Raw genomic sequence first — 27,827 nt, forward strand, 5'->3', positions numbered from 1 at the left:
TGTACAAACATCTCAGTAGTTTTGCGGCCCATATTGAACAAAAGTAGTTCACACAAAACTATTTTCAGCTTTATATTTGGTATTCCAGTCATCTGTAAATGTTATTTTTTTTCCATTTATATTTTTGAAGTGATAAAACATAGAAGTGAACCTACTGAGCATCTGAAAAAATGTAAACTCTGCATGCACACAATAATCTTTTTGTACCCTCGAGAAACTACTCACATGGGAATTTTTAAATGCTTATGCATTTCAATTTCTAGTTTTATATAACCTATCTCCTTAAATTTGTGCATCACTGCTATCTTGCTATGAATAAAGCGAGACCGTAGATGCATATGAATTAACAGTCTTGCTCAAAATGTGGCTTTCATTATAGAAGCACATCTAATATTAATCAGATTATAGATTTATATTTCTGCATTTAGTAGATTCTTTTATACGAAACATTCTCTAAATCCCATTATATCTGTATGATGTGGCTAGACGACGTTATATTGCTTTGCAATTAAAAATAAACAGAATTACAAAATTACAGAGTGAATTTAGTATTTCAGAGAACTTAAACATTACCCTAAACATTAAATACAAGTTAATACACCGACTTAAAATCCCAATCCATCATAGAGAGGTTTATAAGAAATTAACTTTGTTAATATTGTGTTGTTATTCATTCATTTTGGGTATAATGTAGCATATACAGTACATATAATGTAAATATTATAATATTCAAGTCTGAATCATTAGAAAAACATTTGTTTACATTTTCGCGATGCGATTTTATGCGATGGTTCTCCATGACTAAAATATTACAGTACTTCAAAGAAAACATTAACATAGCACTTCATTTTATAATCACGTGTCTCCTGTGTGCTTTGATGTTTCTGATAAAAGCATGCAGATGTGCCATGGATTTGGTTTAATCAGTGTGTTTATAATCAGAGGAGAGAGAGTTCAACCTGTACACTTTTATTAGGCTACACAGCGACAAAAGACACAATTAAACTTTTGAGGAACAACAAAACTGTTCATTACAGTATAATGCAAACCCTAGGGCATAGGCTTCAAGTGAGTTACCCCAGAGTCTGTTTACAAAACAAGAAGCATGAGATACCCCTAAATATACAGAACAGAGCAAATAAACACAGCTAAACAAGTCCTGACTCTCCTCAACCCCAAACAGCATCATGGGTGTATTTGGCTTATTTCAGACAGAATGGACTAAATCAAACACAAATCTAAAAAGTGTTGCAGTTATAAAGAACCGTGCTGCTCCATGCTCCTCTCTTCTAAAAACACCTAACATAATTTACCCAGCATGCCTTCAATACAAACATTCGCTCACCAAAGTCACGTTTCTCCTTCTCTAAATCCCGACTCCTACCAATACACAGCTCAAATAATAACTGCGAACAAGTCAAAGACGCTCAGATCTCAGTGGATTCTCCAGATAATGTCTGAACACTGCAGGAAAGAGATGCCCAACCAGGAAGAATGTAAAAGATGGTGATAAGATCATGGGTTAACGATGAAAAATAATTAATTTATCAAGAAATTATTAAAATGCTAATGCTATGCAAAAAATCTAATGCGAGATTCATGCACATCTCATCAGTAAAGACGCTCCTGTAATTAGGAGTATATCTCCAGCACGTGTTCAGATCAGGGTTGCCAGGTTTTCACAACAAATCCTGCCCAGTTGCTTCTCAAAACTAGTCCAAAACTAGCCCAATCACATTTCCAGGAGGTTACCCGATAAAAATTGCTTCCCGGGGTTAAAATATAATTTTTTTGGAAGGGTTGCCATGGTAAAATTCACAGTTTAGGGGCTAAATATCACGTTATTGGTATTGGGATTGCTTCAAACCGCGGATATGAAAAACAATCGCAGACTTGGCAACGATTGTTTTAACTTGATATTAAAATCAAATGTGTGTATTTATACGTCCTCACACGAGAAGAAAAGCAAATAAATAAAACGTATGCTTTGGCAAATTATAATTATGAGGAAAAGTTATGTTATGGCACACTAAATCGGAATTATGAGCCATAAATATGAGATAAAAGTCAGAAATATGACTTCAAAAGTCCAAATGTGAAATTAAAAGTTAAAAATCTAAATCACCATAGCCTGGAACAAAATGCTAAGTTCCTTAATCAGAAAACAGACGAGTATCATACTGTAAGAAACATATTTCTATTAATAATTCGAGGTTTAAGGCATTATTTGTTTCAGTGATAAAAGTAATGACAGTTCTTTGTAAAATATGCAGAAATGTGTAATGTTTCAGGAATATGTTTTCTATACCAGGAATAATAATTGTGTTAATTGCTAAATCATGTGTTTCATCTTCATTTCCTTTGCTTTCGGTGCAAGTGTAAATTTCAAATATTTAGTTTCGTTAAATGTTAACCTCATTCTTGGAGAAGTGTTGGAACCATGACTATAAAACACTGACCAGATTTAATACACCACTCTTTATACATTCACTGCCTCTAGGGGCGCCGTTTCCCTCATCCCTGTGGTGACGTCACTTCCGCTTCCGCAGCAGGACACATGGCGGCTTTGCGTTGTCAAAGCTCTTTCACGAACACTTCGGCTCGGTATTAAATATAGTTTATTTGACAGAAACTACTATGATAACTTCATCAAAGCTGCTCCACTCTGCTTCTGAAGAGAGCTGTTTCTCACTTTACACGAGATCATTTCATTTTCCTTCAAGTGTCTTACCTCAGCACACTCAGTGAAGCATTAATTAATCACCCATTTATATATAAATACAGATTTATTTAAATAAAACTATACATCTCTTATATCTATATCTACACTGCTGTTCAACAGTTAGGGGTCAGTGAGAGTTAAGTGTTTTAAATGAGTCTCTTCTGCTCATCAAGGCTGTTTATTTGATGAAAAATACAGTAAAAAATGTGAAATATTATTCTAATGTAAACCATCTGTTTTCTGTGTGAATCTGTGTTAAAGTGTAATGTATTTCTGTGATGCTCTGCTGTATTTTCAGCATCATTCCTCCAGTCTTCAGTGTCACATGATCTTAAGAAATCAGAATAATATCATGATTTATCATAATTATAATCAGTTGTGCTGTGCAATAATGTTCGTGGAGACTACAGTACTGTTTTTAGGATTCTTTGATGAATAACAAGTAGAAAAAGAACAGCATTTATTCAAAATATAAATATTTCAAGTCTTTGCGATCACTTCTCAACAATTTAACACATCCTTACTGAATAAAAGTTAAATAAATAAAATAAAAATGTACTGACCCCAAATTTTTTAACTGTAGTGTATGCTGTTAAATATATATATATTTTAAATAAACTTTTTACTCTTCAAAGAATCCTGAAAAAGGTATTCTAATGTACATTAAAATAGAAAAAAAGGCATTTTACATAATATAATTACATAAAGACACCCTGTAAAATTATCAAAAATCATTCTGATCCCAAAAATTTTAACAGTAGTGTGTGTGTGTATATATATTGTTTTATTTATGTTTTTTATTTTATATTTATATTCTATAATATTTGTCATATATATATATATATATCTTTCAGTAAAGCCAGAGTTATTTCTCTCAAATGGTTAAATCCACACACAATGAAAAACACAGAGACAGATCTGCAGAGACGTGCTTCCTTTAATGCAGGAGTGGAGTAAAGATGTGTGTGTAGATGTCAGTGTGTTACTCACAGCTCCTCGTGTGCGTCACCAAACGAGACATTCCTCTGAAGAGACTCCCTGCTCTCACACACACACACACACACACAGAAGACAGCACAGCGTCAGACACACTCCTCCTCTGAGAAGCCTCAGTCTGAACAGAATGAAAACATGATCTCTGGAGACCTGGAGTCTCACCTGAGCAGCAGCAGAAGATGATCTCTGAGTTACTCTGCAGCTCTTCAGTCGTCTGGAGAAGCACACGATACTCACACTATACTGAACGTGCCTCAGATATTAGATTGGCAAATCTTCTTTGTGTAGAAATGCATCAATAAATAAATACATAAATTATCCAGAGTGTGCAAGTTATGTGGCGACCCAAAAACTGAAGTGCATCCTGGGATGCTTCTCCTTTACTTAAAAACTGAAACTAGCCTTTATGTGTAGTGCATTAAACAGGATTTAATTAACTATGCCTTGTAACATCAATAACTAGGAGCACAATTATACTTGTCTATTCACTGTTGCACTTTTAGAAAATTGAATGCATTAAAACACGACAAAAACACAATTTCTGATTTAATGTTATAATGCAAATATTAATATTATTGCCTGCAAATATTATAGTGCATTTCAAATTGCAATTATTTATGAAAAGACGTGTTATTATCATAGTTAAACTTGAACTGGAATAAAAATGTGCTTTTTTTCCCCAAAGTGACTTCCAAACTAGGCTTTTTATAATTAATAAAAATAAAACCGATAGACTAGAAAAAGAAAACAGCAAGCTAGTTTATTTGAGGCCTTTTTTGATTTTTGTTAATCATATAATAATTAAAAGAAAACAGATAGAATACAGAGAATAGAGGAGCTAGTGTTAGTTTTTGATGCCAGGACAAAACCTCATTTTGATTGAGTTTTGCTCAAATATATAAAATAATAATAAAAATATAAAGACAATACAAAATAATTAAATGTAAAAGCTGAATTAAAAACTGTATAGCCATTAAAAACTATGAAACTATTTCAATTAGTTGCCCATTCAATGTTTCTCAAGTAATATAAAATATTTATAAATAAAAAACTGAAATAAAAAAATAAAACCTATGTATAATGATTATAATGCGTTATGCATAACCTTTTTTAACAAAATCAATGCGTACAAAATTATTTTTGTCTGCAATGCGTGGATGCAGATCTTTGTGCCTGAAGGGTTCTGTTCTCACGGTTACAGTGTGATTGACAGATGAGTCCAGAGCAGAGAGATGCAGCTCACCTCGGTTACGGGGCGGAGCTTCACGGCGGTGGGCGGGGCCTCCTGCGAGTCCGGCTGCCTTCAGAAGGGTGTCTCACCCCTTCAGGAGACAAGAAGAGTCAGTCCAGAGTGAAAGCAGCAGAAGAGCCCTTCAGAGGAACACAGAGGCTTGCTGCTCCTACATCAGAACAGTGACGTGTGTAACTCAGGAAAACAAATCAACCTGCCCTCGCTTTCACCTGCACAGACCTGGAGAAAAGCAGCGCTGCATCACTGCCACAACCAGAGTCCAGCGGTCCACATCTGGAGAAGACCAGTGCTGAAACACATGCAGCGTTAAGACGCTTTCAGAGTCCTATCATCATAATAACACTTCCTCCAGTGAAACAGTGTTCTGGTCTGAATCAGGAGAGAAATCTGCACAGATCCAGCAGCGTTTAAACAAATAAGTGTCTGGATTCTGATGTGAGAGACAAAGCAGATGCACTTTTCCACTGGAGGAAGTGTTATTATGGATCATAGACTATGTGTGTTTGAGTTAAAAGCGGCTTTGTTTCAGGTTTTGTCTTCTCCAGATGTTCACTGATGGACTGTGGATTATTGTGATGTTTTTATCAGACTCTCATTCTGACGGCACCCATTCACTGCAGAGCATCCACTGATGAGACACTGATGCAGGGCTACATTTCTCCAAACCTGATGAAGAAACACACTCATCCTGATCTGGGATGAGCACATTATCAGTAATGTTGATTTCTTGGTAAACTAATTAAATCCAGTGACTTTCTTGTAATTTCTTTATACAGAATTTGTGTGAATGGTTTTAAATCCCATGCCAATTTTAATGAATGATTTGCTTGTGTAGGGACTGTAATAAGACGTTACACACGTCACCTCGTATTACACAGTTACTCTTCCACAAGTGTGCAGCCGGGCGTCACGGTCAATATTCATAAACAGATCAGTAGCGTGGAGCTTGATCACGATCAGAATTCTGTTTCCTGCTGCTTTTATTTCCACTATAGCATTTAAAATATGAATGTAAGAATAATATCAAGGATAAAGCCCTCGTGTATGAGAGAGTGATTCAGACTAAGTATTTGACTGATACTGAATCCACACGAGTCAGAAGTTTGGACACACTGATCTGATCCAACAGCATCTGATTACATTCTTCCGCTCATGTCAGAAACATCAGTCTAGCTGCCTTTAATCTCAACCGAGCAATGGAGAAATGCAGTAAACTGCACACAGCAGAAGAAACGCTCATCATGTGTGTTCCTCCTGTGACTGGGTTTAAAAACATGTCCACTTCTCTCAACGTGATCTGGACTTTAATCATGTTCTCCAAACATCATTTACACATTCTTCCAGAAATGCTTTAGTTGGACATGGAGGGAATGTTTTTAAATGCTTCTCTTTGATCAGAGAACGTTCAATGTAACACTCAAATGTAACATTCCGTTAACGTTCACATAAAGAAGAAGAACTTCTGTAGAGAGAGAACGTTCCCTTTCCTTCTAACATCTGCTAATAATCACGAGTGTGTCCAAACTTCTGACTGCTCGTGCGTCTGGTTTCGTGCTCTACAGCGCGGCCTGAGGAGACACCGCACGTGTCCTGGCTTTCATGCATCTAGAATTGAACTCAATTTCCCAATCAGTCGAATGAGCAGAAGTGTGCTGTTTCTCTGAGACTTGCAGGTCTGCCGGTGACTTGGAGAGACATCCGTGGACATCTTCAATTTTCAGCCCTCTGGGTAACTTTAAAAGCCTCACTCCGCTGGAAATCAGTTACTCAGTGTGTTTAACTGTAGCTTTACTCAGTCATATGACAGGCATTTATGTGCTTTATTATGCATGATGTAAATATAGAGATATAGAAGTAACACTGTGATTTCCATTCTAGTGAATATTTCAGTGCTCATGTCTTTACATTACTGTCCATTCAGCTTCAGAAGTGATCAGTACTTTTAAAATACATTACAGAAATGGACATTCAGTTGCTTTTACTTTAAATAAACAGTAAAAAGAGAGGTCATTTTATTTTAACTTTATTGTTTGGTTTCTCCAAAACTAAGTCAAAAGCTGTTATCTGTTCAATTTACATTCACAAATTCACATGACTTTATCGGTTACAATGTGCCATAACACTTCAGAACTCAACACAGAGGATATTTGTGTTTTTTTTACTTGTACTATTTTTAATCAAATACTTTCGAAAACTGGCTTTAATATAGAAAAGCAAGGAAAGGTTTATTTAAAGAAGTATAAATCGTAGTGCTACTCTACGGTCATGTTAAATCAATGCATGGATTTGTGGTTTTAACAGAATCATTCCAGCAAAAAAAGAAACAGGAATACTTTTCAACAGCAATATTCTCACTTGACTTAAAGTAGCTGCACATTTATGATATTAGATCATTAATAATTGATGAGCACTACACATGAAGAACATATGGAGGGTCAGGGATCTGCTTGGTCAGTGCCAGCGTACTGAGGAACACACAGCGGTTCGTCTAAAATCCTAGGTTTTCTCAAGGAATAAAGGAAGAGGATTGCTTAAGGCTCACAGGAATAGCACCACGCAGACCAGACAACACTTAGAGGAGTAAAAGTCTCATGAGATACACTTAATTTAAATCAACGTAAGAACATGTTTCCTTCTCGTCTTCAGAGTGAGAGTGCTTTTAAATGTTTGTTTTTTTCGGGGCTTTTTCCTCAAATGGAGTAACATAAAAAGGAAGCGTGCTCGTTACAGTAAAAGGACCTGCGAGTCTGTAATGAGTGTGAGCGACGGCCGTTAACACTACAGAATTGGTTAAAACTTCCGGGCACCGGGGGGCCCCGGCCAGCGCTGGCCCCTGCCTGGAGGCGGGTGGGGCAGACGAGGGGCCGATCCGTTGTGGTAGCTGCATGAAAGGATAAAATCACACATTTGGATTGGCCTGCTTTGCTCAAGAGGGGCCCAAACTCGTCAAACACACAGTGAAGAAACACAGGCTTGTCATGCACTAGTGGAATGTAGTTTATGTGCTGGATCTGTTACGGTTTAGCCGTGCTCTGCGCCGTCACGAGAGTACATGTGCGCTAGGGAATATGTGGAGCAGGTGAGTGCGTTCTTACCCCCTGGGGTGGAAGAAGCGAGGCGGGCCGGGCGGCATCATGCCCCGCCCCCTGGGGTGTGGCGGTCGCCCTCGGAACGCCGGGTGTCCCGGAGGGGGCGGTGGAGGAGGCGGGCCATGCCTGTGGAAAGACACGCCCCTTTACTCTCAACACCTGTCCTCCAAAATGTTTATCCGTTTTCATATACATTATACATTATTTACTCCTACAGTATCTATACATATACATTTCCTATAAATAAATATACAAAGTTATTTTTTGATACATATAAAGAGACAGAGGCATATAAAATGGACAGAATTTGAAAGATCAAATGAAACAAAGCACAACGAGAACTCAATATAACTGAGAAATCAATAGTAAACCCAGCCTAAGATAATATTGCTCTTGAATCCATTATTCGTTTCAATGCAATATCTGGATTAATGCATTATTTTATTCGATGCAATATTTGGATAAACTATTTTTTCCCTGTGCATTACTTGGGTCAATGCAATATTTAATTGAATGCAATAATCTAGATAAATTCATTATTTGGGTTGATGCTAAATTTGCATCAATGCATCAGGTTTAAATGCAATATTTGGACAAATGCATTATTTGATTCAATGCATTATTTGTTTTAACGCATTATGTGGATAAATAGATTTTTTTTCTGTAATTATTTGTTCCTGTAGCTCAACTGGTAGAGCACTGCATTAACAAGCGCATTAACAAGCGCAAGGTTGGGGGTTTGATTCCCCGGGAACACATGATATGTAAAAATTAATAGCCTGAATGCACTGTAAGTCGCTTTGGATAAAAGCGTCTGCTAAATGCATACATTTTTCATTTAATTTGGGTCGATGCATTATTTGTTTCAATGCATTATTTGGATGAATGCATTGTTTCAAAGCAGCATTTCTATAAATGCATTATTTGATTAAATGAAATATTTGTATAAATAGATAATTTTTCTGTGCATTTTTTGTTTCAATGCGATATTTGGATGAATGTTTTTTTTTGTTTCGATGCAATATTTGGAAAAATGCATTTTTGGTTTCGCTTCGATATTTGGATAAATATATTATTTGTTTAAATGCAATATTTGGATAAATGCATTATTTGGGTCGATGCAATATTTGTTCGATGCATAATATATATAAATGCAATATTTTTTTCATTGCATTTTTTGGGTCAATGCAATATTTGGTATGAGTGCATTAGTTGATTCAATGCAGTATATAATTTTTTTTTTCAGAAATATTGAAGGTGTACAGATCTCCTTACCTGTGCATGTGTGGTGGAGGTCCTCTCATGTGCATGGGGGGAGGAGGTGGAGGCGGTGGACCCGGTGGACCCAGGTTCATTCCCCTTGGTCCCCCTCGAGCTCGTCGGCCGCGCATGTCTGGATACGGCCACATACGCCCCATGCCTCTCCTGCAAACAAGCGAGAAAGTGTCGTTAAAAATTAGTTTCAATTCAATATTTGGATACATTTGTTTCAAATGCAAAACGTGTATGAATGCTATATTTGCTATATTTATTAAAAAGTTGTTTTTCGACACAAACTAAGGTGCTGGATAAGAAAGACTCGAGAACATGTGGTCGAGACCTCATGGGTCCGAATCCGTTTGTGAACCCGTCGCGGCCTCTTCCTCTCATAGGACCTGGTGGAAACCCTTTCATCATCATCATCATCCCACGTCCTCCACGGAACCCACGGGGCATCCGGCCTCCTCTTCCGCGGATCTTCCCTCCACGACCCCTGCCAATAAACACAAATTCATATAAATGCATTTTAACAGACTGAATCATGCAGTGAAAGAACACTCTAATCTACACTAGTCTAAACTTCACATGATGTATGTGTGTGCTCTGTAGGCAGTTTAGAATGGGTTTTGCTACATACTTGATGTCAAACTGCACATCTCTATAATAACAATTACAGTATCATTGCACACCGCTATTGACGAGGACAACCAATGACGGTAGCAGCTTTGGTCATGTGACCCACCTGATCTTGCTGTCAGCTGAAGGTTCTTCATTTGAGGGTGTCTCTGTGGCCTCCATCACTTCTGTCGTCTCCTCCACCTGCTCTGTGTCGCCATCCATCTGTAAAACAACAATGCCATCCAGTGAAAGAAGCCTGTCTGTAGTGAACCACAGTGTTCTCTTTTGTAAACACATGAGCCTATGAACACACAACACATCCGTCCTGAAACTTCACCTCTGTCCCAGATCCAGACGGGAAATGTTCCTGCGTCTATGTCAAACATCTGAGGTGTTAAACCCACACGCCCGGCTTCACATCACCGCACGGGCCTGCTGGGATAGCAGCAGCTGATCCAGGCCGTGGGGATTTCAGAGCACGCCACGAGCCATGTATTAATAGTGTGAACAGCCAACTGTAAAAGTGAGCATCTGAAGACAAGCTTCTGTGAGAAAAGGCACACGCTCAGAGGATTTAATGTAGCTTTTGAGAACCGAGAGCTGATGCGTGAATGAAAACACCTCAAGATGAAGATCACAGAGATCACACTATATTAGCAGTTCACGGCTCATTAGAGACCTTATTTATTAGTATTGAAACAGGAAGTTGGGGCAGGACATACCAAATATATTTATATTTTAAACAGCCAACAGACTTTAACAACATTTGTTTTAAAGCAATATTCGATTGAACGCATCATTTGTATGAAATCAATATTTGGTTCAGTGCAGCATTCACTCAAATGACGCATTCAATCAAATATTTAGAAGAATGCAATATTTGGTTCAATGCAGACCATAAAAAATGTGGTTTCCAAGCATTTCTCAAATATCTGACATCATGAACTGGTCCAGATCTCCAACAACGAAATCAGAATGAGAGAAAACACCTCAAGACCAAAGATTATCGAGAAGGAAATTAATATTTTAGCAGTCTGTGGCTCCTAAGAGACCTTATCTTATGAAACAGGAAGTTGGGGCAAGGATTCCAAATATACATATATTTTTTAAACAGCCAATAGGCTTTCATTTACACTAAAGCGATGAAATCCAAATTGCTGTCTGACGTCAGCAGGGGGCGGTGCTTCTCATATCAGCTTTTTATTGGATAACAATTTGCACACACCCGTGAGTGTAAGGTGACGTCATCAGTGTCACCGTTCCATTTTCACAGAGCCTCATATACTATTACTATGATGCAAATCTGAACATCTTCGTTTGTTTTGAATTTAAACGAGTATGTCGTTATTGCACCTGAATATAACGATTATTCCTAATCAAAGTGTATTCAATCACACAGAATAACGCTTGATACATTAGTCTGGTGATTTGAAAGGGATTTGCGAGCTCTTAATTTCGTTTATTTCCCGCAGTCGGAGATTTACCAGAGGCTTAAAACCATTCTGTCGCCATAATCACATCTGAAACCAATAATCGCTCTATATGATAGAAATAAAGTCTAAGAAGACAAACACACCCTGAACTATCAAAGAAACACCCTTTGGTTGCTCGACGGTGACGTTTTTCCTCAGAATGATCGACGGAGAATATACGGTTTAACGGCTCGCAGACAGAAACACACAAGCGCTCCATTACAAGCTCACAGCTCGTCTTCACTCACTTACCTTACGAGACTGAGAGTTCTTCTAAACAACGAGCCTTAAAAATACAGAACTTAATTCGGTGTATTGTATAAAACACGCATCCGTCGGTTACAGCGCGAAGGCTCCCGCGTTTCCTCGGCTTTGAAATGGCGGCCCGCGCCGCTCCGTCACGACGAGCGCTGATTCTCTTTGTCACAGCGTCATTGAACCACCAGGCCCCGCCCATGCCGAACACAGCGCTGCGATTGGCCAGCGTTCCTGTCGCAAGACCGACGTCACGACGCAGTGTGCGTAAACAAGTGTAATACAGTTACAGTTTTTATACAGTCTGTGTAATACCAAAGCAAAACATATTTTAGCGTTATCTTATTTGAGCTCGGTTTATTCACTTAAAAATATAATAGTTATAGATTGATTTTTTTCAGTATTTAGTTCGACCTTATCATTTTTTGTTAGAAGTTTTTTTGTTAGAAAGCATGTGCTTTTGCAAAGGAAAAAAGGAGGAAAAGGTGTATTTTGTCTTTGAGTTTAACTTTAGCCATTGTTTTCAAGCAACACAATAGAATTTTATATAACATTATATATTTAATAGTAAAATTATAATAGGCCCATAGGCTATATTATAGTTTATACATCACATAAAAGGTTGTGCGTATCCCAGCTATCACAACTTACTAACGTTCTTAAAGAGATGTTTATGAAATGTTCTTGTAATTTTATTAATATTTGATATAACATACCTTCTCTTTTCAAAACGTCAACATTCTAGAAATGTCCTTGTGATGTTATTTCTAAAGGAATATACGTTTTTGTAACCTTTAAATTACGTTAAAATCACGAAAAGAAAAAAAATGGACATTTGAACGTTTTAGACACGTTAGATCAATGTTCTCTCAATGTTTTTATAACCCAGCTCACATAAAGAGTTACTGCGCTCCAGAACAAATCTTGACACAAAATACAAAGGCCAGATTAAATCAACACGAACAAGACGTTTATTCAGCTATTCCAGTTTAAAAGACACTCTTAATATTAGACACCGACACTCCACTCAAGCATCAGCAAGAAATATTTACATCCGAATAAAATCATAAGAGTGGATGAACAAACAAACACAGAAAATATTAATCTGTACAACAGCAGCTGTTCTCAGGATGTTCTGGAAAGGTTCTCACAAGCTTAACATTCCAGTGACGTTGGTTCACTGTTCTCAGAGACGTGGAACACTGCTTGACGCGGGACGGTCATCAAACGCTTCAAAGTAGCCGAACATCCCTCAGTGTTACAGAATGATACAATGTTTCCACCGCCGGCCGACGCGCGTTCCAAACGTTCCCATAGCAACGGCGCTTTCATCCGAGCCGCAAGGGAAGGTCAGATCTGCTGCTCGAGGATGCTGGAGAGCTCTTTGATGTACTGGATCGTGTACTTGAGCGTCTGGATCTTCGTGAGCGGCTGCGCTCTGCGGCTGTACACCGGAGGAAGATACTCGCGGAGCTGATGCAGCGCCTCCGCCAGACTGCGCATGCGCAGCTTCTCGCGCTCGCTGGCCTTCATCCTCCTCTTCAGACTCATCTTCACTTTGGGCTTCTGCTGCTCGTCTCTGGCTCCGGACTCCGGCGAGGACGCGTCTCCGAACGACCTGTCCTCTCCGCTCCAGTCCCAGTGGGACAGAACCTGAGCAGTGAACGCGTTGACGTCGATCTGCGCCATATCCGAGAGAAACTGCGCAAAAGACAAACTTCGGCGCTTTTATAGCGACTTCACGCGCGCGGAGTTCAAAGAGGCGGCCGCGCGCTTGCCACCCGAGTGCGAATGAGGCGATGCTGGCGGATAATGTGAAGGAGAAAAGAAAACAGTTAGATTCCCTTTTGTGGGAAATTACTCTTTAAGTCGACACGACGACAATTAGCGCACTGACGCGATCAGACGAGCTTCACACGAGCGCGTCTCGAAATTAACATCAAACTAAGACCTGATGCTTTAACGAGGACGCAAAACTTCTTCAAACTTTGATTCTGTTCAGGGATAATGATCTGGCCTTGATTCCCAGCAAACTTCTGTCAAAGTCACGAACACACATTCTTCCAGAAACATTATTGCGACGTTCATCTAAAGTGATCTGATCTTTTAAAACATTATACATCGTTTATAGAATTTTTTTTCTGAAACGTGGACATTTAAGTTTTTTTTTCTGTATGTTTAAGAAATTTTATAAATATATATATTTTTTTCAAAATGACAAATCTTTCTATAAAACCTACAATGAAACATTCCTTAATGTAACTGACCACACACACACACACACACACAGGTATATATATATATATATATATATATATGTATATATTTATATATAAATTGTCACATGCATGTATATATTTGGAAATTATTTACATATATTTACTTGCATATATGTATATTCATATAATTTATATCATTTACAAATAAATGTAATATATAAACAAAAAGTTTCTATAAATATATACATGATAAATATACACAGCCCCATATATTATGCAAACAAAAACTTATTTTGAATGTAATTAATTATTGACAGCACTTATGTACTGTCCTACTAATAATTAATGTTCTTCATGCAAAAGTGCAAAGAATTTATTAAAGATTATGTTTAGGTATTAAATTAAGGCAAATTTCAACACTTTTTGAAGTCATGAGAAAGACAATAAATAAAAAGTTAAGAGTTAAAAAGAGTTAAGATATGATTTCTGAAAACATGTTATTCTTTGAAAGCGGAGGACAGAAGTGTGAGCTGCAGCTGTCTGGGAAGGTGTGACACCTGTCACTCATGATCAAGGCCCGACAGGAAGTGACCGGCGTTTATGTCCTTATTAGGACCGGACCGTTACTTTGATCCTGATGTGACTCTGACGGCTTCTTTCAGATCAAGAGGATGTTTGAGTGTTTAACACAACCTTAAACTGCTTTTTAAAAACACGGTGCTTATTGTGATGATGCATCTGTATTTTCATTGGGAATACTAAGATTACACTGTACATTTGATTTTAAAAATATGGGATTTTCATATATGGAGAAAAGAAAATGATGTAAATTTGAATTAAAAAACAAGCTAATGTTAGAGGCCTTTTCAGCATCTGTTAACTGTTTTACAAATAAAGAGAAAACAGATAGAATACAAAAAGATTAGAAAAGCTAGTGTGTGTTTTAAAGAAACATGCAGATAGTAAAAGAATAAATGCAAATGAATGTAAACTTTCTGATTTGTTTATTGTGCGAGTTTTTAATGATTGAACACAAGTAGACTAGGTTAACCATATTTATAAAAGTATCTGACAAAAAAAAGCTAATTGTAATTCCAAACATTATCCTTTTAAACCAAGTGTCTCTTCCGCTCCGTTCACTTTCCGAACCTCATCTTGAGTCTCTCAGCCAGCGGTCGAGGACTGTCCAGCGATGTGTCCGAATCGTCCTCCTCCTGTGTGCCGGACTCTTTCTCTGGTGTCTCAGCAGCTTTAACACTCGTCGGGGCTGGTTTGGGTGGTTTAGACGTGACCCTGACTGTGTTCCTGGGCTTGTGTGATCCGGGTCGGTTCTCAGCGTCGCTGTCGTCACTGACGGGGACTCGTCTTACACACGCTCTCAGAAGGGTTTCTGTGTCCCGAGACGCTCTTCAGAGGCCGGGCTGCAGGTCTGAGCGGGTTCTTGCTGCTTGTTTTGGTCTGAGTGTTAGTCGGGAGTGAACGGCAGAGGGCTTCTTCAGTTTCTGGACTCTTCAGCTGCTGTTTCTGGAGTATTCGCTCCTTCAAAGAACAGCTTGTGTTTTCCGCAGGTCTCAGGTCAGTTCTGTCGCTCTGAGGCTTCTGGGACGGCGAGGCCGTGAACGATGAAGAGTCCCAGTCTATACTGCTGAGATGCAGCTGGCCAATCAGAGCCGACTCTGACAGGGGATTCTGGGAAGGAGGATTCTGGGTAACTCCAGGGTCTGGATCTGTGTCCGTCTGGAGAGACATCTGAGCAAAGAGATCCGACACGGCATCATGGGAATCAGCCGGCTTCTCTTTCCTCGCTCTCGGCTTCCTTTCTGCAGCGATTGAAAATAAAATATTAAATACATTGGTTCTTCACTTTTCAATAAAAACAGGAAAAACATGAAATCAAAGCTTGCATTATTTATATTTTAAAGAGTACTGTGGTGTTGATTATAAAGGATTTATCTGTGCACATATGTTCCTTCATAAAACTGCCATTCAGATCTCTTTCCATTTATTTATTTATTATTTTTTAATTCATGCATTTTTTACAATCTCATAAATATCCGGTGGAAAAAAAGTACCGTCTAACAGTTTATTCATGTTTGATAAATTGTTTTATTTGCATTCAGTTTTCATTTTATGTTGATATCAAATAATAATTTTATTTGGTGACAATGCCACAGAAAATCTTTTAAATGTTTATTTTTTAACATTAACTTGCATTATAAGTGCATTACAATAATCACATGTCAACCAGTGTTCAGTGTAATATTTAGAATTATTTGTACTTGTATGCGTTCTATTTACTTTTTAAATTTAGTTCATTTTATTAAAAAAAGTAAATTCTAATGTCCATTTAATTATAATTTTTTATATTAACTTGAACAAAGACGATTAGAAATGTTGACAACCAATGTACAATAAAATCATTTACAAATATTTTTAAAACTATTTTATTTAAATGATATATACATATCTAAATGAGTTTAGACAGCTTATGGGCTGTAGTTTAGAAGATGGTAATCAAATACACATGCATGTACTCTAAATAGTGTTCATCGTCTGGTTGACTGCGTTTGTATTAATTTTTCTGAAAATACCTGTCACATGCACATAATCTGACAGTCACCGCTTCCACTAAATATTGTAGAAACATAATTTTCTGTACAGTTGCTTTGCAATGATTTCTATCGTAAAAAGTGCCATACAAACAAACGTGAACTGAATTGCATGTACTCTTGTTCTCCACGGCGAGGGCTCTGTCTCGCTGGAAGTCCTGCAGGATCTCAGGGAAGGCCAGGCTGAAGAGAGACTCCTCCTCCAGCGTGTGCACCTCCGTCTGCTCCTCACAGCCCTCCGTGAACACATAGTGATCTGACACAACACAATCACAGCTCAGAATCATACAGTCTCTACACCTTTCACTCCAGTTCACTCCTGTCTATCAGCTTCCCAGCGCTGTGAGATGATCTAAAGGTTTTACTGCGGTGTGGAGTGTGGATTGGTGTCTACAGGAAGCTGTTTTAGCACCTGAGAGTGACACATCTGTTCCGTCACCTGTGACCCCCGACCCCTGCTGATCTGACCTCACAACAAGACACTAACTAGCCCCGCGACGGCCGTCACTCGTCCACACAACACAGAAGCTGCGGACGCGTTAGAAGAAGAGTTGTGAGACCTGGTTTCTTCCAGACGACCTCGAAGCAGGAGACGCCGTTCCTAACTCGAGCTTTATGTATTCTGTGGAGAGGAGCAGAAACACAGCATTACAGCCGGGAAGTCACACTGAACACAAGATATATAATACTAACATATTAACAGAAAATAATAAAAAATACAATTCTCTAAATACATACACTGCCATTCAAAAAAAATGTATTTATTTGATCAAAAATACATTAAAAAAATAATGATTTCTGAAGATCATGTGACACTGAAGACTGGAGGAATGATGCTGAAAATACAGCGGAGCATCACAGAAATACATTACACTTTAACACAGATTCACACAGAAAACAGATGATTTACACTGGAGTAATATTTCAGTTCTTCTGTAGCTTTTTTTCCCCATTTGAGATCTCTTACTGATCCCAAACTTTTGCGTGTGTGTGTGTGTTAAAGTGTGTTTGAGTGTGTGTGTGAGAGAGAGTGTGTGTGTGTGTGTGTGTGTGTGTGAGAGAGTGTGTGTGTGTGTGTGTGTGTGTGTGAGAGAGAGTGTGTGTGTGTGTGTGTGAGAGAGAGTGTGTCTGAGAGAGTGTGTGTGTGGGTTTGTGTGTGTGACTGAGAGAGAGAGAGAGAGAGAGAGTGTGTGTGTGGGTTTGTGTGTGTGACTGAGAGAGAGAGAGAGAGAGAGAGTGTGTGTGTGTGTGAGAGAGAGAGAGTGTGTGTGTGTGTGTGTGAGAGAGAGAGAGAGAGAGAGAGAGTGTGTGTTTGTGTGTGTGTGTGTGTGTGTGCAGTCACCTGATTGGCTGGATCTGTGGCTGTGAGTCCCGGCCGTGTTTGCGGTTCATGAGTTCTGTGTAGGTCATCAGCACCAGAAGCTTCTCGCTGCTGTAGTGTTTGGGCCAGTCCATCTTCTCCAGAGCAAACGTCTGACACACACATACACACACACACATCAGAGAAGCGCTCACACACACCCAGCGCGGCTCTGAAGCGCTCAGTACCTGCAGGAGCAGCAGGTTGGGTTTCCTCCGGCGGAACGGCTGCACGGCTCTGTCCTTCGGCTCCAAGAACTCACTGATGATCTGAAACACCAGCACACAGCAAACCAGTCTGAGCCGTGCTCACAAAACATCTTCAGGACACAAGTAGCTCCTAACTCGCTGATTAATGAGAAAATCTTAACAATAAGGGCAGTGTCAGTCCTGAATATCTGCTCTAAGAGTGTTTCAGCTGTGTGCATAGTTAATAAGCTTGATGACATCACCCATAGCGACGAGCTCAGCCCCGCCCCCTCACTCTGAGCTGAAGATCTCTCTCTATTCTTTACTCAGTGTGTCTCAGCAGCTGTCAACAGGTTTTAAGAGAAAACTCTTTCTGCTACTGAGGAGAACTTTTGTTTTGTGAATCCAGACTATAATACTGACCTCAGTAAAGGGGAACTGCTCACACGCCAGCGTCTTCCTGCAAAATAAAAGATAAAAATCTGCTTAAAACTCAATAAACCGCTTAATAAACATATTGGAACAGATGAAAACACAGAATATGAAGAATATGTAAAACTTTAGGAGTCAGCTGTCCATGGAAGTGACATGTTTTGTCCGTACAGCACATGTGTATTATTACGTACTTCTTGATGCTGGCTTCGACGGAGGACGTGTGGCGAGTGTGTTCAGTGCGGTGCCACTCACAGGGACACTGGGAAGCGTAGTCCTGCGGTGAACAGAAGCGTTCGCTCTCACAGAACACACAGCCGCTGCGCTCGTGCGCTTTAGCCGAGCCTACGAGACACGAGAGGAGCTGCGTAACACTGACGAGTCTCAGCTCAGTGAACGTGTCGAGGAATCATCCATACTCATACTGACCAGGGTGTCGACAGACCAGACAGTGCGTGACCTTCTTCACCGCGACCTCTGACCTTTCAGATCTGTGTGCATCCCACTCAGTGAACCTGCAGCCAAGCAGAAGTACACTGAACTCTGAACCAACACACACTTTTACCCAGAGGGCAACTGATGTTAAAAAGACAGTCCTTTGGATCAAATAAAAGCAGGCTTGGTGAGCAGAAGAGACTGCTTTAAACAAACATTAACAAACATACCGTTCAGAAATTTTACACAGGATCAGTTTTTATACATTTATATTTATTTGTTTATTTAGTTTTAGTTATTTTAAAAACCTAAAATTAAATCACATGAAAACGAGAAATTGAAGAGGTATAATACCAATCACAAGTGCAGTATGGAGTACCTCAAGGCTCAGTCCTAGGACCATTTTTATTATTTATTTTTTACGCTTAACATGTTAGCCTTGAGAGATATTATCAGGAAACAAGGGGAGAGCTTTCACTGTTATGCTGATGATACTAAGCTTTATATTTCTACACAGCCTGACGAAACATATCAATTTGCACAACTAACAGAATGCAAAGCTGATATAAAAACTGGATGACTAATAATTTCATACTGCAAAGGTAATTTGAGGTTTTAATAATTGGGCCAAATACCTCTGCATGTAGTAACCTAAAAAAAGTTGAAAATATATCAAAATTGATGTCAAATATGTAAATCAAACTGGCATCAAAAACTTGACATCACTTTAATTTGCTATAAATCAAACATAAAACATATATTGGCCTAAAAATACATTAAACCAATTTTAGCGTTGGATTAACTCCTAACCTCTACACACATAGTTTTTTATTATTTATTAGTTTTAAAAATTGCATTATTTAAAATTAAACCAAATGAAAATGAGAAAGACTGCCTTGGCAACCAGCTGAATTAAAATAACTTTAAATTGGATTTAGTTTTAGTTATTAATCCTAATAACCTTATTAATAGAGTATGTTAGAACGATCCATACTTTTGGAGAAGACTTTTTCCTTTGAGATTCTGAATCAGCTTCAGTGTCTGTTCTTTACCGACTCCGGCGACGCCCTACAGGACCAGAAAGAGAACAGCACAACATTCACTACAGTGTTTCATCGTTTCAGAAAGCCTTTCGTCCTATAAATCCGCTGAACCTTGGGGATGTAGTCGCAGCCCAGGAGAATGGCCAGCCCCACGAGAGTGTCTCTGGAGAGTCCGAGCTCGGCCCCAACACGAGACGTCTCGTAGCAGTCCACCTGAGGATCCTGCAAGTAAAAAATATCAACAAATATTATTGCTGTCGAGCAGTCGTTTGAACTTCATGTGAGTTAATGTAAGAGCCTGCAGTAACGTGGTTTGACCAGTGAGGCACTGTGGAGCAAAACAGTATTTAAGAGCAAACAGAGCTGAACAGTGTAAATATATGCTATTTGCTATATATATATTTCTAAACTAGAAAAACTGCCAGCAGTGAGAAAGCAGCAGTTAAGAAAGCATCTGATTACAGCGATGTGATGTTTGCACGAGCTCAACGTTTATTTATACAGTACTTTATGCAGTGTTTGGCACAGTTTGAACATTTTAAATGTTAATGGTATAATAATTGTAATTTCATAACATAATTTTTAAAAGCTGAAGTGATTACCTTTATTTATTTGTAAGAACCCAATATTTTAATTAACTTCAAAAGCTGAATGTTCAAAGTCTATTAGCCGATTGATCGTTCTAATAATTGGTGAATTAATCGTTTGTTGAAATGCTAGTGTGTAACCTTTGTAGTCATGTTGAAGTTCCTGTAGACGGTTCGAGCGCCGTACAAGAAGGCATCGCCGTCGTTAGTGATGCATCCGTCCACCGCGCCCTGTGAGTCCAGATAGGCACACATGGCCTCCGCTTCACCGGCCGCCGTCACCCACGGCACGCCCAGACAGTCCAGCATCTCGGCACACTGCGGAGAAAAACACAGTTTAACCCTAAACCTCTCACCTTCATTGTTGAAAGTGCACTATTTAAACTTAAAATGTTATGCACTTTGTGATTTTGATGCACCATGTCCACGGTAAACATGTGTTCCTGTGTCACAGAAGCAGTCATCAGTGTCACAGGTGTATTTGTAGAAATAGTCACAATTATACATTTTTCTTTTATTCCAAATATCATTAGGATATTAAGTAAAGATCATGTTCAGTGAAGATATTTTATTAATCTCCTACTATAAATATATCAAAACTTAATTTTTGATTAGTAATATGCATTGCTAAGAACTTCATTTGAACAACTTTAAAGATGATTTTCTCAATATTTAGATTTTTTTGATCCCTTTAGATTCTCAGATACTGTGCTCCTCACAAACCCAGCACGCTCACCTCTCTCAGGACGGCCTTGAATCGGCCTCTGCTGGTGTTTTTAACAGCGGTCGGTTTGGCCTTGGCTTGGCCGTATCTCATCTCGCTGCGTTTGCTCATGGTCTCGGCCTTGATGCTCGGCGCGTCTCCCTCCATCACAAACACCAGCTTCACCCCCATCAGTGTGAGCGAGGACACGCGGAAGAACAGGTTCCTGCACGACACACAGCATCCACACCTGAGCCACTCTTTAATAAACCAGCTCAGATCCGTCACATGTGCTTCCAGACTCACCTGAGATGTGGTTTGGTGACTCTTCCCATCATGCCCTGCACGTGCTGGGCCTCACACACCCACAGGCTGAGGTCCACGGCGAGGGTCTTTCCTGACAGACTGTAGAGCGGCACAGACTGCCGGACCGGATCCAGGATGGACCAGAGCTCAGAGACACCCATCGCCTCCAGAAACACACACCAGAATCATTCAGAACAAGAAGCACCTAACACAATGACATACTTGTATATAAAATGTTTAATATATTTACCATCTCTCTGTATATATATATATATATATATATATATATATATATATATATATAATTATTATATATGGGATGTTTATTATTAAATATTTATGTTCTGCTCAACAAGGCTGCATATATTTGATCAAATATATAGAAAGAAACCGTAATATTGCGAAATAATATTGCAATTTCAAATAAAGGTTTTCTATTTTAATCAGTGTTAAAGTGTAATTTATTTCTGAGATGTACAGCTGTATTTTCAGCATCATTCCTCCGGTTTTCAGTGTCACATGATCTTCAGAAATCAGAATAATATGATGATTTACTGCTACATTATTTCTGCAGTGTGTGCGTACATACATCTATATGTTATATTCTAAAATAATTATTTATACAATATTGTATATGTATATATAAAGTATATGTGTAATAAATACACACATATACGCACTGTCTATTGTTTATATTGTGTAGAACACTGTATTATTTAATATATCAGATTGAGCGCATTAAACTAAAGTCTCCACCGTTTAGGCGAACAAAGAACAAATTACTCGCACACCACAGAGATAGAGATTATGAGAAGGAAATGTTACTTACATATGTTATGTGTGTGTCTTGATGGATAAAGGGCGGTGTTTAAATATTTAAGATGATTTAGGCGAATGTTTTGGTTAAGTGCAGCCTCGGTTTGAAAGTTTGAACTCGCGCCTATCGCAAATCTCGCGCGTCATCAGCGCCCCCAGCGGCCAGGAGGACACCACAGCGGCCTTCCGCCCAAAGTTCTTGAAGTTCTCTGCCAACTTAAAATTATTTTCATTAATTAGTGGGAACTAAAAGATTAAAAAAAATATACGAAACCAAAGATTAATAACTGTAAAAAATATATAAGTAAATGAAAAAGAGCGGTGAAATATCACGGATGTGACGTGTCCAGACACCCGTATGTAGGTGACGTGCGTCTATGGTGACGTGTCTCAATCCCGGAACTCATCGCAGGAGCTTCGCAAGAATTCCTCAAAAACATCACAAAAACAACACAATAAGCGTGAGTTATTCAGTGAAACACACTATTGTTTGTAAAAGCGTCACTGTTAGTACGACAATATTTGTCTGAGATACAACTATTTGAAGATCTGGAATCTGAGGGTGCAAAAAAAAAATCTAAAATCATAGGAAATCATCTTTTAAGTCTTTATCATCTTTCAAGTTGTCCAACTGAAGTTCTTAGCAATGCATATTACTAATCAAAAATTACGTTTTGATATATTTACGGTAGGAGATTTACTAAATATCTTCATATTTCTTCAAATATCATTATTTAATATCCTATTGATTTTTGGCATAAAAGAGAAATGTATAATTGTGACTCATACAGTGTTATTGTTATAATGTTGTGCTGCAGTGAGATGGTGACTGATGTGCAGCTGGCCATCTTCGCCAACATGCTGGGGGTCTCTCTGTTCCTGCTGGTGGTCCTCTATCATTATGTGGCCGTGAACAACCCCAAGAGACCGGAGTGAGGCTGTGAGAGGAGCAGGTGAGTGCACACAGTGTATCCCATCAGCCCCTGCTCCGTCTCCGTCTCAGTAGATGATCATCACTGCTGTTTCTCTTCCAGGATGACGAGGACCAGGAAACGGACGCCCGAGCAGCTTGTACATCTGCATTTTGTATAAAATTGATGTCAATAAATGTTCAAAGTGAGAGACTTTGTCTGTATGCGTTCTTCTTGTTAATACAACATGCACAATTGCGAATGAAATCAAATTGAATCATTCTAAATTTGCAAAAATCATTCTAGAATCACATTGAAAACCTAAGAATTTCAGACAGTCGTCACTCAATGGCTGGATGTCTTTGTGGTGCCCACGGAATAACATAGGTTTCATAGACAATTGGACGAGCTTTTGGGGCAGACCTGACCTGTTTAAAAGAGATGGTCTTCATCCCTCCTGGGGTGGTGCTGCTCTTCTGTCTAGAAATATTGCTCATAGTCTTAGTGTTTATACTTGACTAACTGGGGCCCAGGTCAGGAAGCAGACAGACTGGCTAAACCGACCGTCTGCTAGCTGCCTCCCGTCACAGAGGTCAGTTAATTCTCAGCACATAGAGACTCTTTCACCTAGATATCACACTATAGAGACTGTGTCTGTTCCCCGAACTAGAAAATACAAAAAACGTCCAAACCAAGTTAAGATTAACAATTTAATTGAGGTTCAACAAATAAAAAACAAATGCAATATGGATAAACAAATGATAAAGATTGGCTTATTGAATATCGAATCCATTTCTACGAAAACACTTTTTGTAAATAATATGGTAACTGATCATAATATAGATGTGCTCTGTTTGACAGAAACCTGGCTAAAACCTGATGATTACATTATTTTAAATGAGTCCACCCCCAAGATTACTGTTATAAACATGAGCCGCGTCTAAAAGGCAAAGGGGGAGGTGTTGCTTCAATTTATAACAACGTTTTCAGGATTTCTCAGAGGGCAGGCTTCAAGTATAACTCGTTTGAAGTAATGGTGCTTCATATAACATTATCCAGAGAAACCAATGTTAATGATAAATCCCCTGTTATGTTTGTACTGGCTACTGTATACAGGCCACCAGGGCACCATACAGACTTTATTAAAGAGTTTGGTGATTTTACATCCGAGTTAGTTCTGGCTGCAGATAAAGTCTTAATAGTTGGTGATTTTAATATCCATGTCGATAATGAAAAAGATGCATTGGGATCAGCATTTATAGACATTCTGAACTCTATTGGTGTTAGACAACACGTTTCAGGACCTACTCATTGTCAAAATCATACTCTAGATTTAATACTGTCACATGGAATTGATGTTGATAGTGTTTAAATTATTCAGCCAAGTGATGATATCTCATTATCTAGTTTCTTGTAAAGTTCATATAGCCAAAATTGTAAATTCTACTTCTTGTTACAAGTATTGAAGAACCATCACTTCTACCACAAAAGACTGCTTTTTAAGTTATCTTCCTGAGTAGGGCCGCTACTCTTCACGCTTTATATGTTACCCTTGGGAGATATCATCAGGAAACATGGTGTTAGCTTTCACTGTTATGCTGATGATACTCAGCTCTATATTTCCTCGCAGCCCGGTGAAACACACCAATTTGAAAAACTAATGGAATGCATAGTTGATATAAAAAACTGGATGCCGAGTAATTTCTTACTGCTAAATTCAGAAAAAACAGAGGTGTTAATCATAGGGCCTAAAACTCTGCTTGTAATAACCTAGAACACTGTCTAAGACTTAATGGTTGCTCTGTCAATTCTTCGTCATCAGTTAGGAACCTAGGTGTGCTACTTGATCGCAATCTTTCCTTAGAAAGCCACGTTTCTAGCATTTGTAAAACTGCATTTTTCCATCTAAAAATATATCTAAATTACGGCCTATGCTCTCAATGTCAAATGCAGAAATGTTAATCCATGCATTTATGACTTCAAGGTTAGATTGTTGTGATGCTTTATTGGATGGTTGTTCTGCACGCTTGGTAAACAAACTACAGCTAGTCCAAAATGCAGCAGCAAGAGTTCTTACTAGAACCAGGAAGTATGACCATATTAGCCCGGTCCTGTCCACACTGCACTGGCTCCCTATCAAACATCGTATAGATTTTAAAATATTGCTTATTACTTATAAAGCCCTGAATGGTTTAGCACCTCAGTATTTGAATGAGCTCCTTTTACATTATACTCCTCTACGTCCGCTACGTTCTCAAAACTCAGGCAATTTGATAATACCTAGAATATCAAAATCAACTGCGGGCGGCAGATCCTTTTCCTATTTGGCTCCTAAACTCTGGAATAACCTACCTAACATTGTTCGGGAGGCAGACACACTCTTGCAGTTTAAATCTAGATTAAAGACCCATCTCTTTAACCTGGCTTACACATAACATACTAATATGCTTTTAATATCCAAATCCGTTAAAGGATTTTTAGGCTGCATTAATTAGGTAAACCGGAACCGGAAACACTTCCTAATGATGGAATGAACTGCCTTTAACTGTCATTTTACATTATTGACCCACTGTTTTCCTATAATGAATGATGATAAATAAACACTAATTATTTGATTGCATATTTATTTTTCAATTTTGACTAATATATACATATTATTTCATATTTTTCAACATTTTGAATTTTTACAATAATAAATATACACTATATTTGTTATTGAAACCTTTGGCATTATTCTCCATGTGTACATTTTACAAAAATATCATGTTTTTAATAACTGATATTCAAGATTCACTGTGTATTTTTTAAATATATAATTCAGTGCGTTTATGATCATTTATTTTTCTATTTCCATTTAATTCCTTCATAATTCGCGGTTTAAAAAAACCATTTGGAGGATGCGGGCATCGATCCCACAACCTCTTGCTTGCATTAGTTTGGGTGAAAAGCTCAAAGTAAGCTCACACAAGCCAATCACGTTTCGCCTGTGGCTTACTTTTGACCAATCGCGTGTCTCTCCTTTTATAATGTATGTATCGAATACATTTTTTTAGTCTTGATTAATCACATTATTGTCTGTGATTAATCACAATTAATCACCAGAGCTTTTCTTTACAGCAGTTACAGAGTCCAGAGCCTCGATCAAAATAACATTATAACAGGCATCTTCCGACCAGCAGGATCCACCGAAATTACCCGGAACTATTGTACCAGGAACTATTTCCCCCCAGACCTGTTGCGTTCTGCGTCTCCACCTGTTTTTTATCCAGTTTATGGTTTCCACCGCTGCCTAAAGTACCGGGAAGATTAGGCGAATAGTCTGGTGACGTAGGTCTGCGCGCGTTTTCTCAATATAAAGTACGCACATCTCGGACTTGCATCCTCGGTAGTTCAGACTTTCCCCATTGGACTCGGGAGTGTGGAGGAGTGTGATCTCAGGGACGACGCCAATCCGGTAAATCTGCAAACATCCGCGTGCTTCATAACATCAGTCAGCTCGCCTTGACTACTGCAAGTTTCCTCACTGCATACTGCACCATGTACTACAGATTACAAAGACATAGTAACGTGAAAAGTCTTGTAAACCATAATACATCTTAGAAATTGACTTATTTTAATGTATGTCTAATTTCTAAGATTTTATATTTTTGGAAATTAATGCAATATTAGATTATTCGCGTTTTAATACTGAGATTCAAGATTATATATATATATATATATATATATATATATATATATTTGTAAAATGTTTAATTCAGTGAAAGATGTTTAAGAGCTCAATGTAAACCCAATGTAAGCTCAAAAGAAGCCCAAAGAAAGCTTAAAGGCAAAAGGAAGCCCAAAAGAAATATCAAAGTAAGCTCAGAGTAAGTTCTGATGGTAGAGAAAAGTGATTGGTCAAAAGTAAGCTACAGGCAAAACGCGATTGGCTCATGTGGGCTTACTTTGGGCTTACTTTGTTCTTCAGTATGCTGCAGTATGCAGGCGGATGTGAAATAGGAGAAACAAGTCTTTTCAACCGCAAGTTATGAAGGAATTAAATGGAAATATAAAAGTAAATTACTCAAATTAAGCCCAAAGTATAAAACATGAGCGTTTTGCCTGTAGCTTACTTTTGACCAATCACTTTTCTCTACCATCTGAGCTAATCCCCCTACATACTACATACTACATACTGCACTACGTACTACAGATTCCAAGGACGTGGTAACATAAAAAGACCTGCAAACCATAACAAAATATCTTTAAAAATGTTTCTACTATTTTTATTTTTTAGAAATTATTGCAAAATTACATTATTCACGTTTTAATACTGAGATTCAAGATTCTGTATATATTTTAAAAAATAATAATAATTTAGTGAGAGATATTTATGAGTATTTACTTTAATATTTCCATTTAATTCCTTCATAACTCACAGTTGAAAAGATTTGGAGGATGCGGGCATCGATCCCGCTACCTCTCGCATGCTAAGCGAGCGCTCTACCATCTGAGCTAATCCCCCTACACGCCATGTGCTGCATACTGCATTCTACATACTACACTACGTACTAC

General features: G+C 38.4%; 4 protein-coding genes and 1 non-coding gene across 10 annotated transcripts; 1 reads left to right on the forward strand and 4 right to left on the reverse strand.

Moving 5' to 3' along the window:
• Positions 1-3,641: 3,641 nt before the first annotated feature.
• On the reverse strand, positions 3,642-11,844 carry LOC113086299 (formin-like protein 20). Of its 5 annotated transcripts, none has more exons than XM_026255385.1 (8): positions 11,662-11,844; positions 10,062-10,159; positions 9,660-9,812; positions 9,335-9,484; positions 8,066-8,185; positions 4,962-5,040; positions 3,881-3,932; positions 3,642-3,760 (listed from the first exon to the last, which is right to left on the reverse strand). In XM_026255385.1, the coding sequence occupies exons 2-6, from the start codon at positions 10,157-10,159 to the stop codon at positions 5,022-5,024; spliced, it is 540 nt and encodes a 179-aa protein (XP_026111170.1). In that variant the 5' UTR covers positions 11,662-11,844; the 3' UTR covers positions 3,642-3,760; positions 3,881-3,932; positions 4,962-5,021. The 5 variants fall into 5 exon arrangements, with proteins under 5 accessions (XP_026111170.1, XP_026111171.1, XP_026111168.1 ...); XM_026255386.1 differs by having other exon boundaries at positions 3,881-3,993; XM_026255383.1 differs by having other exon boundaries at positions 4,962-5,118.
• An 816-nt stretch (positions 11,845-12,660) lies between these two features.
• LOC113086308 (mesogenin-1-like) lies at positions 12,661-13,382 on the reverse strand. The gene has a single exon (XM_026255396.1). The coding sequence runs from the start codon at positions 13,351-13,353 to the stop codon at positions 13,015-13,017; it is 339 nt and encodes a 112-aa protein (XP_026111181.1). The 5' UTR covers positions 13,354-13,382; the 3' UTR covers positions 12,661-13,014.
• A 1,637-nt stretch (positions 13,383-15,019) lies between these two features.
• LOC113086310 (flap endonuclease GEN homolog 1-like) lies at positions 15,020-22,503 on the reverse strand. The gene is made up of 15 exons (XM_026255397.1): positions 22,376-22,503; positions 21,547-21,751; positions 21,274-21,466; positions 20,679-20,855; positions 20,062-20,172; positions 19,902-19,975; positions 18,902-18,987; positions 18,667-18,817; positions 18,464-18,500; positions 18,041-18,121; positions 17,835-17,965; positions 17,053-17,114; positions 16,611-16,748; positions 15,239-15,703; positions 15,020-15,150 (listed from the first exon to the last, which is right to left on the reverse strand). The coding sequence occupies exons 2-15, from the start codon at positions 21,705-21,707 to the stop codon at positions 15,020-15,022; spliced, it is 1,998 nt and encodes a 665-aa protein (XP_026111182.1). The 5' UTR covers positions 21,708-21,751; positions 22,376-22,503.
• A 203-nt stretch (positions 22,504-22,706) lies between these two features.
• On the forward strand, positions 22,707-23,486 carry LOC113086302 (dolichyl-diphosphooligosaccharide--protein glycosyltransferase subunit 4). Of its 2 annotated transcripts, XR_003284756.1 has the most exons (3): positions 22,707-22,823; positions 23,181-23,315; positions 23,397-23,485. XR_003284756.1 is itself a non-coding variant. In XM_026255388.1 (2 exons), exon 1 carries the CDS (start codon positions 23,185-23,187, stop codon positions 23,296-23,298), a length of 114 nt encoding a protein of 37 aa, XP_026111173.1. In that variant the 5' UTR covers positions 23,181-23,184; the 3' UTR covers positions 23,299-23,315; positions 23,397-23,486. The 2 variants fall into 2 exon arrangements, 1 of the variants encoding a protein (XP_026111173.1); XM_026255388.1 differs by lacking the exon at positions 22,707-22,823 and having other exon boundaries at positions 23,397-23,486.
• Positions 23,487-27,704: 4,218 nt separating this feature from the next.
• trnaa-agc (transfer RNA alanine (anticodon AGC)) lies at positions 27,705-27,777 on the reverse strand. The gene has a single exon. It is a non-coding gene; the product is annotated as a tRNA-Ala (tRNA).
• Positions 27,778-27,827: the final 50 nt, after the last annotated feature.

This window comes from Carassius auratus, unplaced genomic scaffold (assembly GCF_003368295.1).
Source record: "Carassius auratus strain Wakin unplaced genomic scaffold, ASM336829v1 scaf_tig00043060, whole genome shotgun sequence".
Taxonomy (NCBI): Eukaryota; Metazoa; Chordata; class Actinopteri; order Cypriniformes; family Cyprinidae; genus Carassius; species Carassius auratus.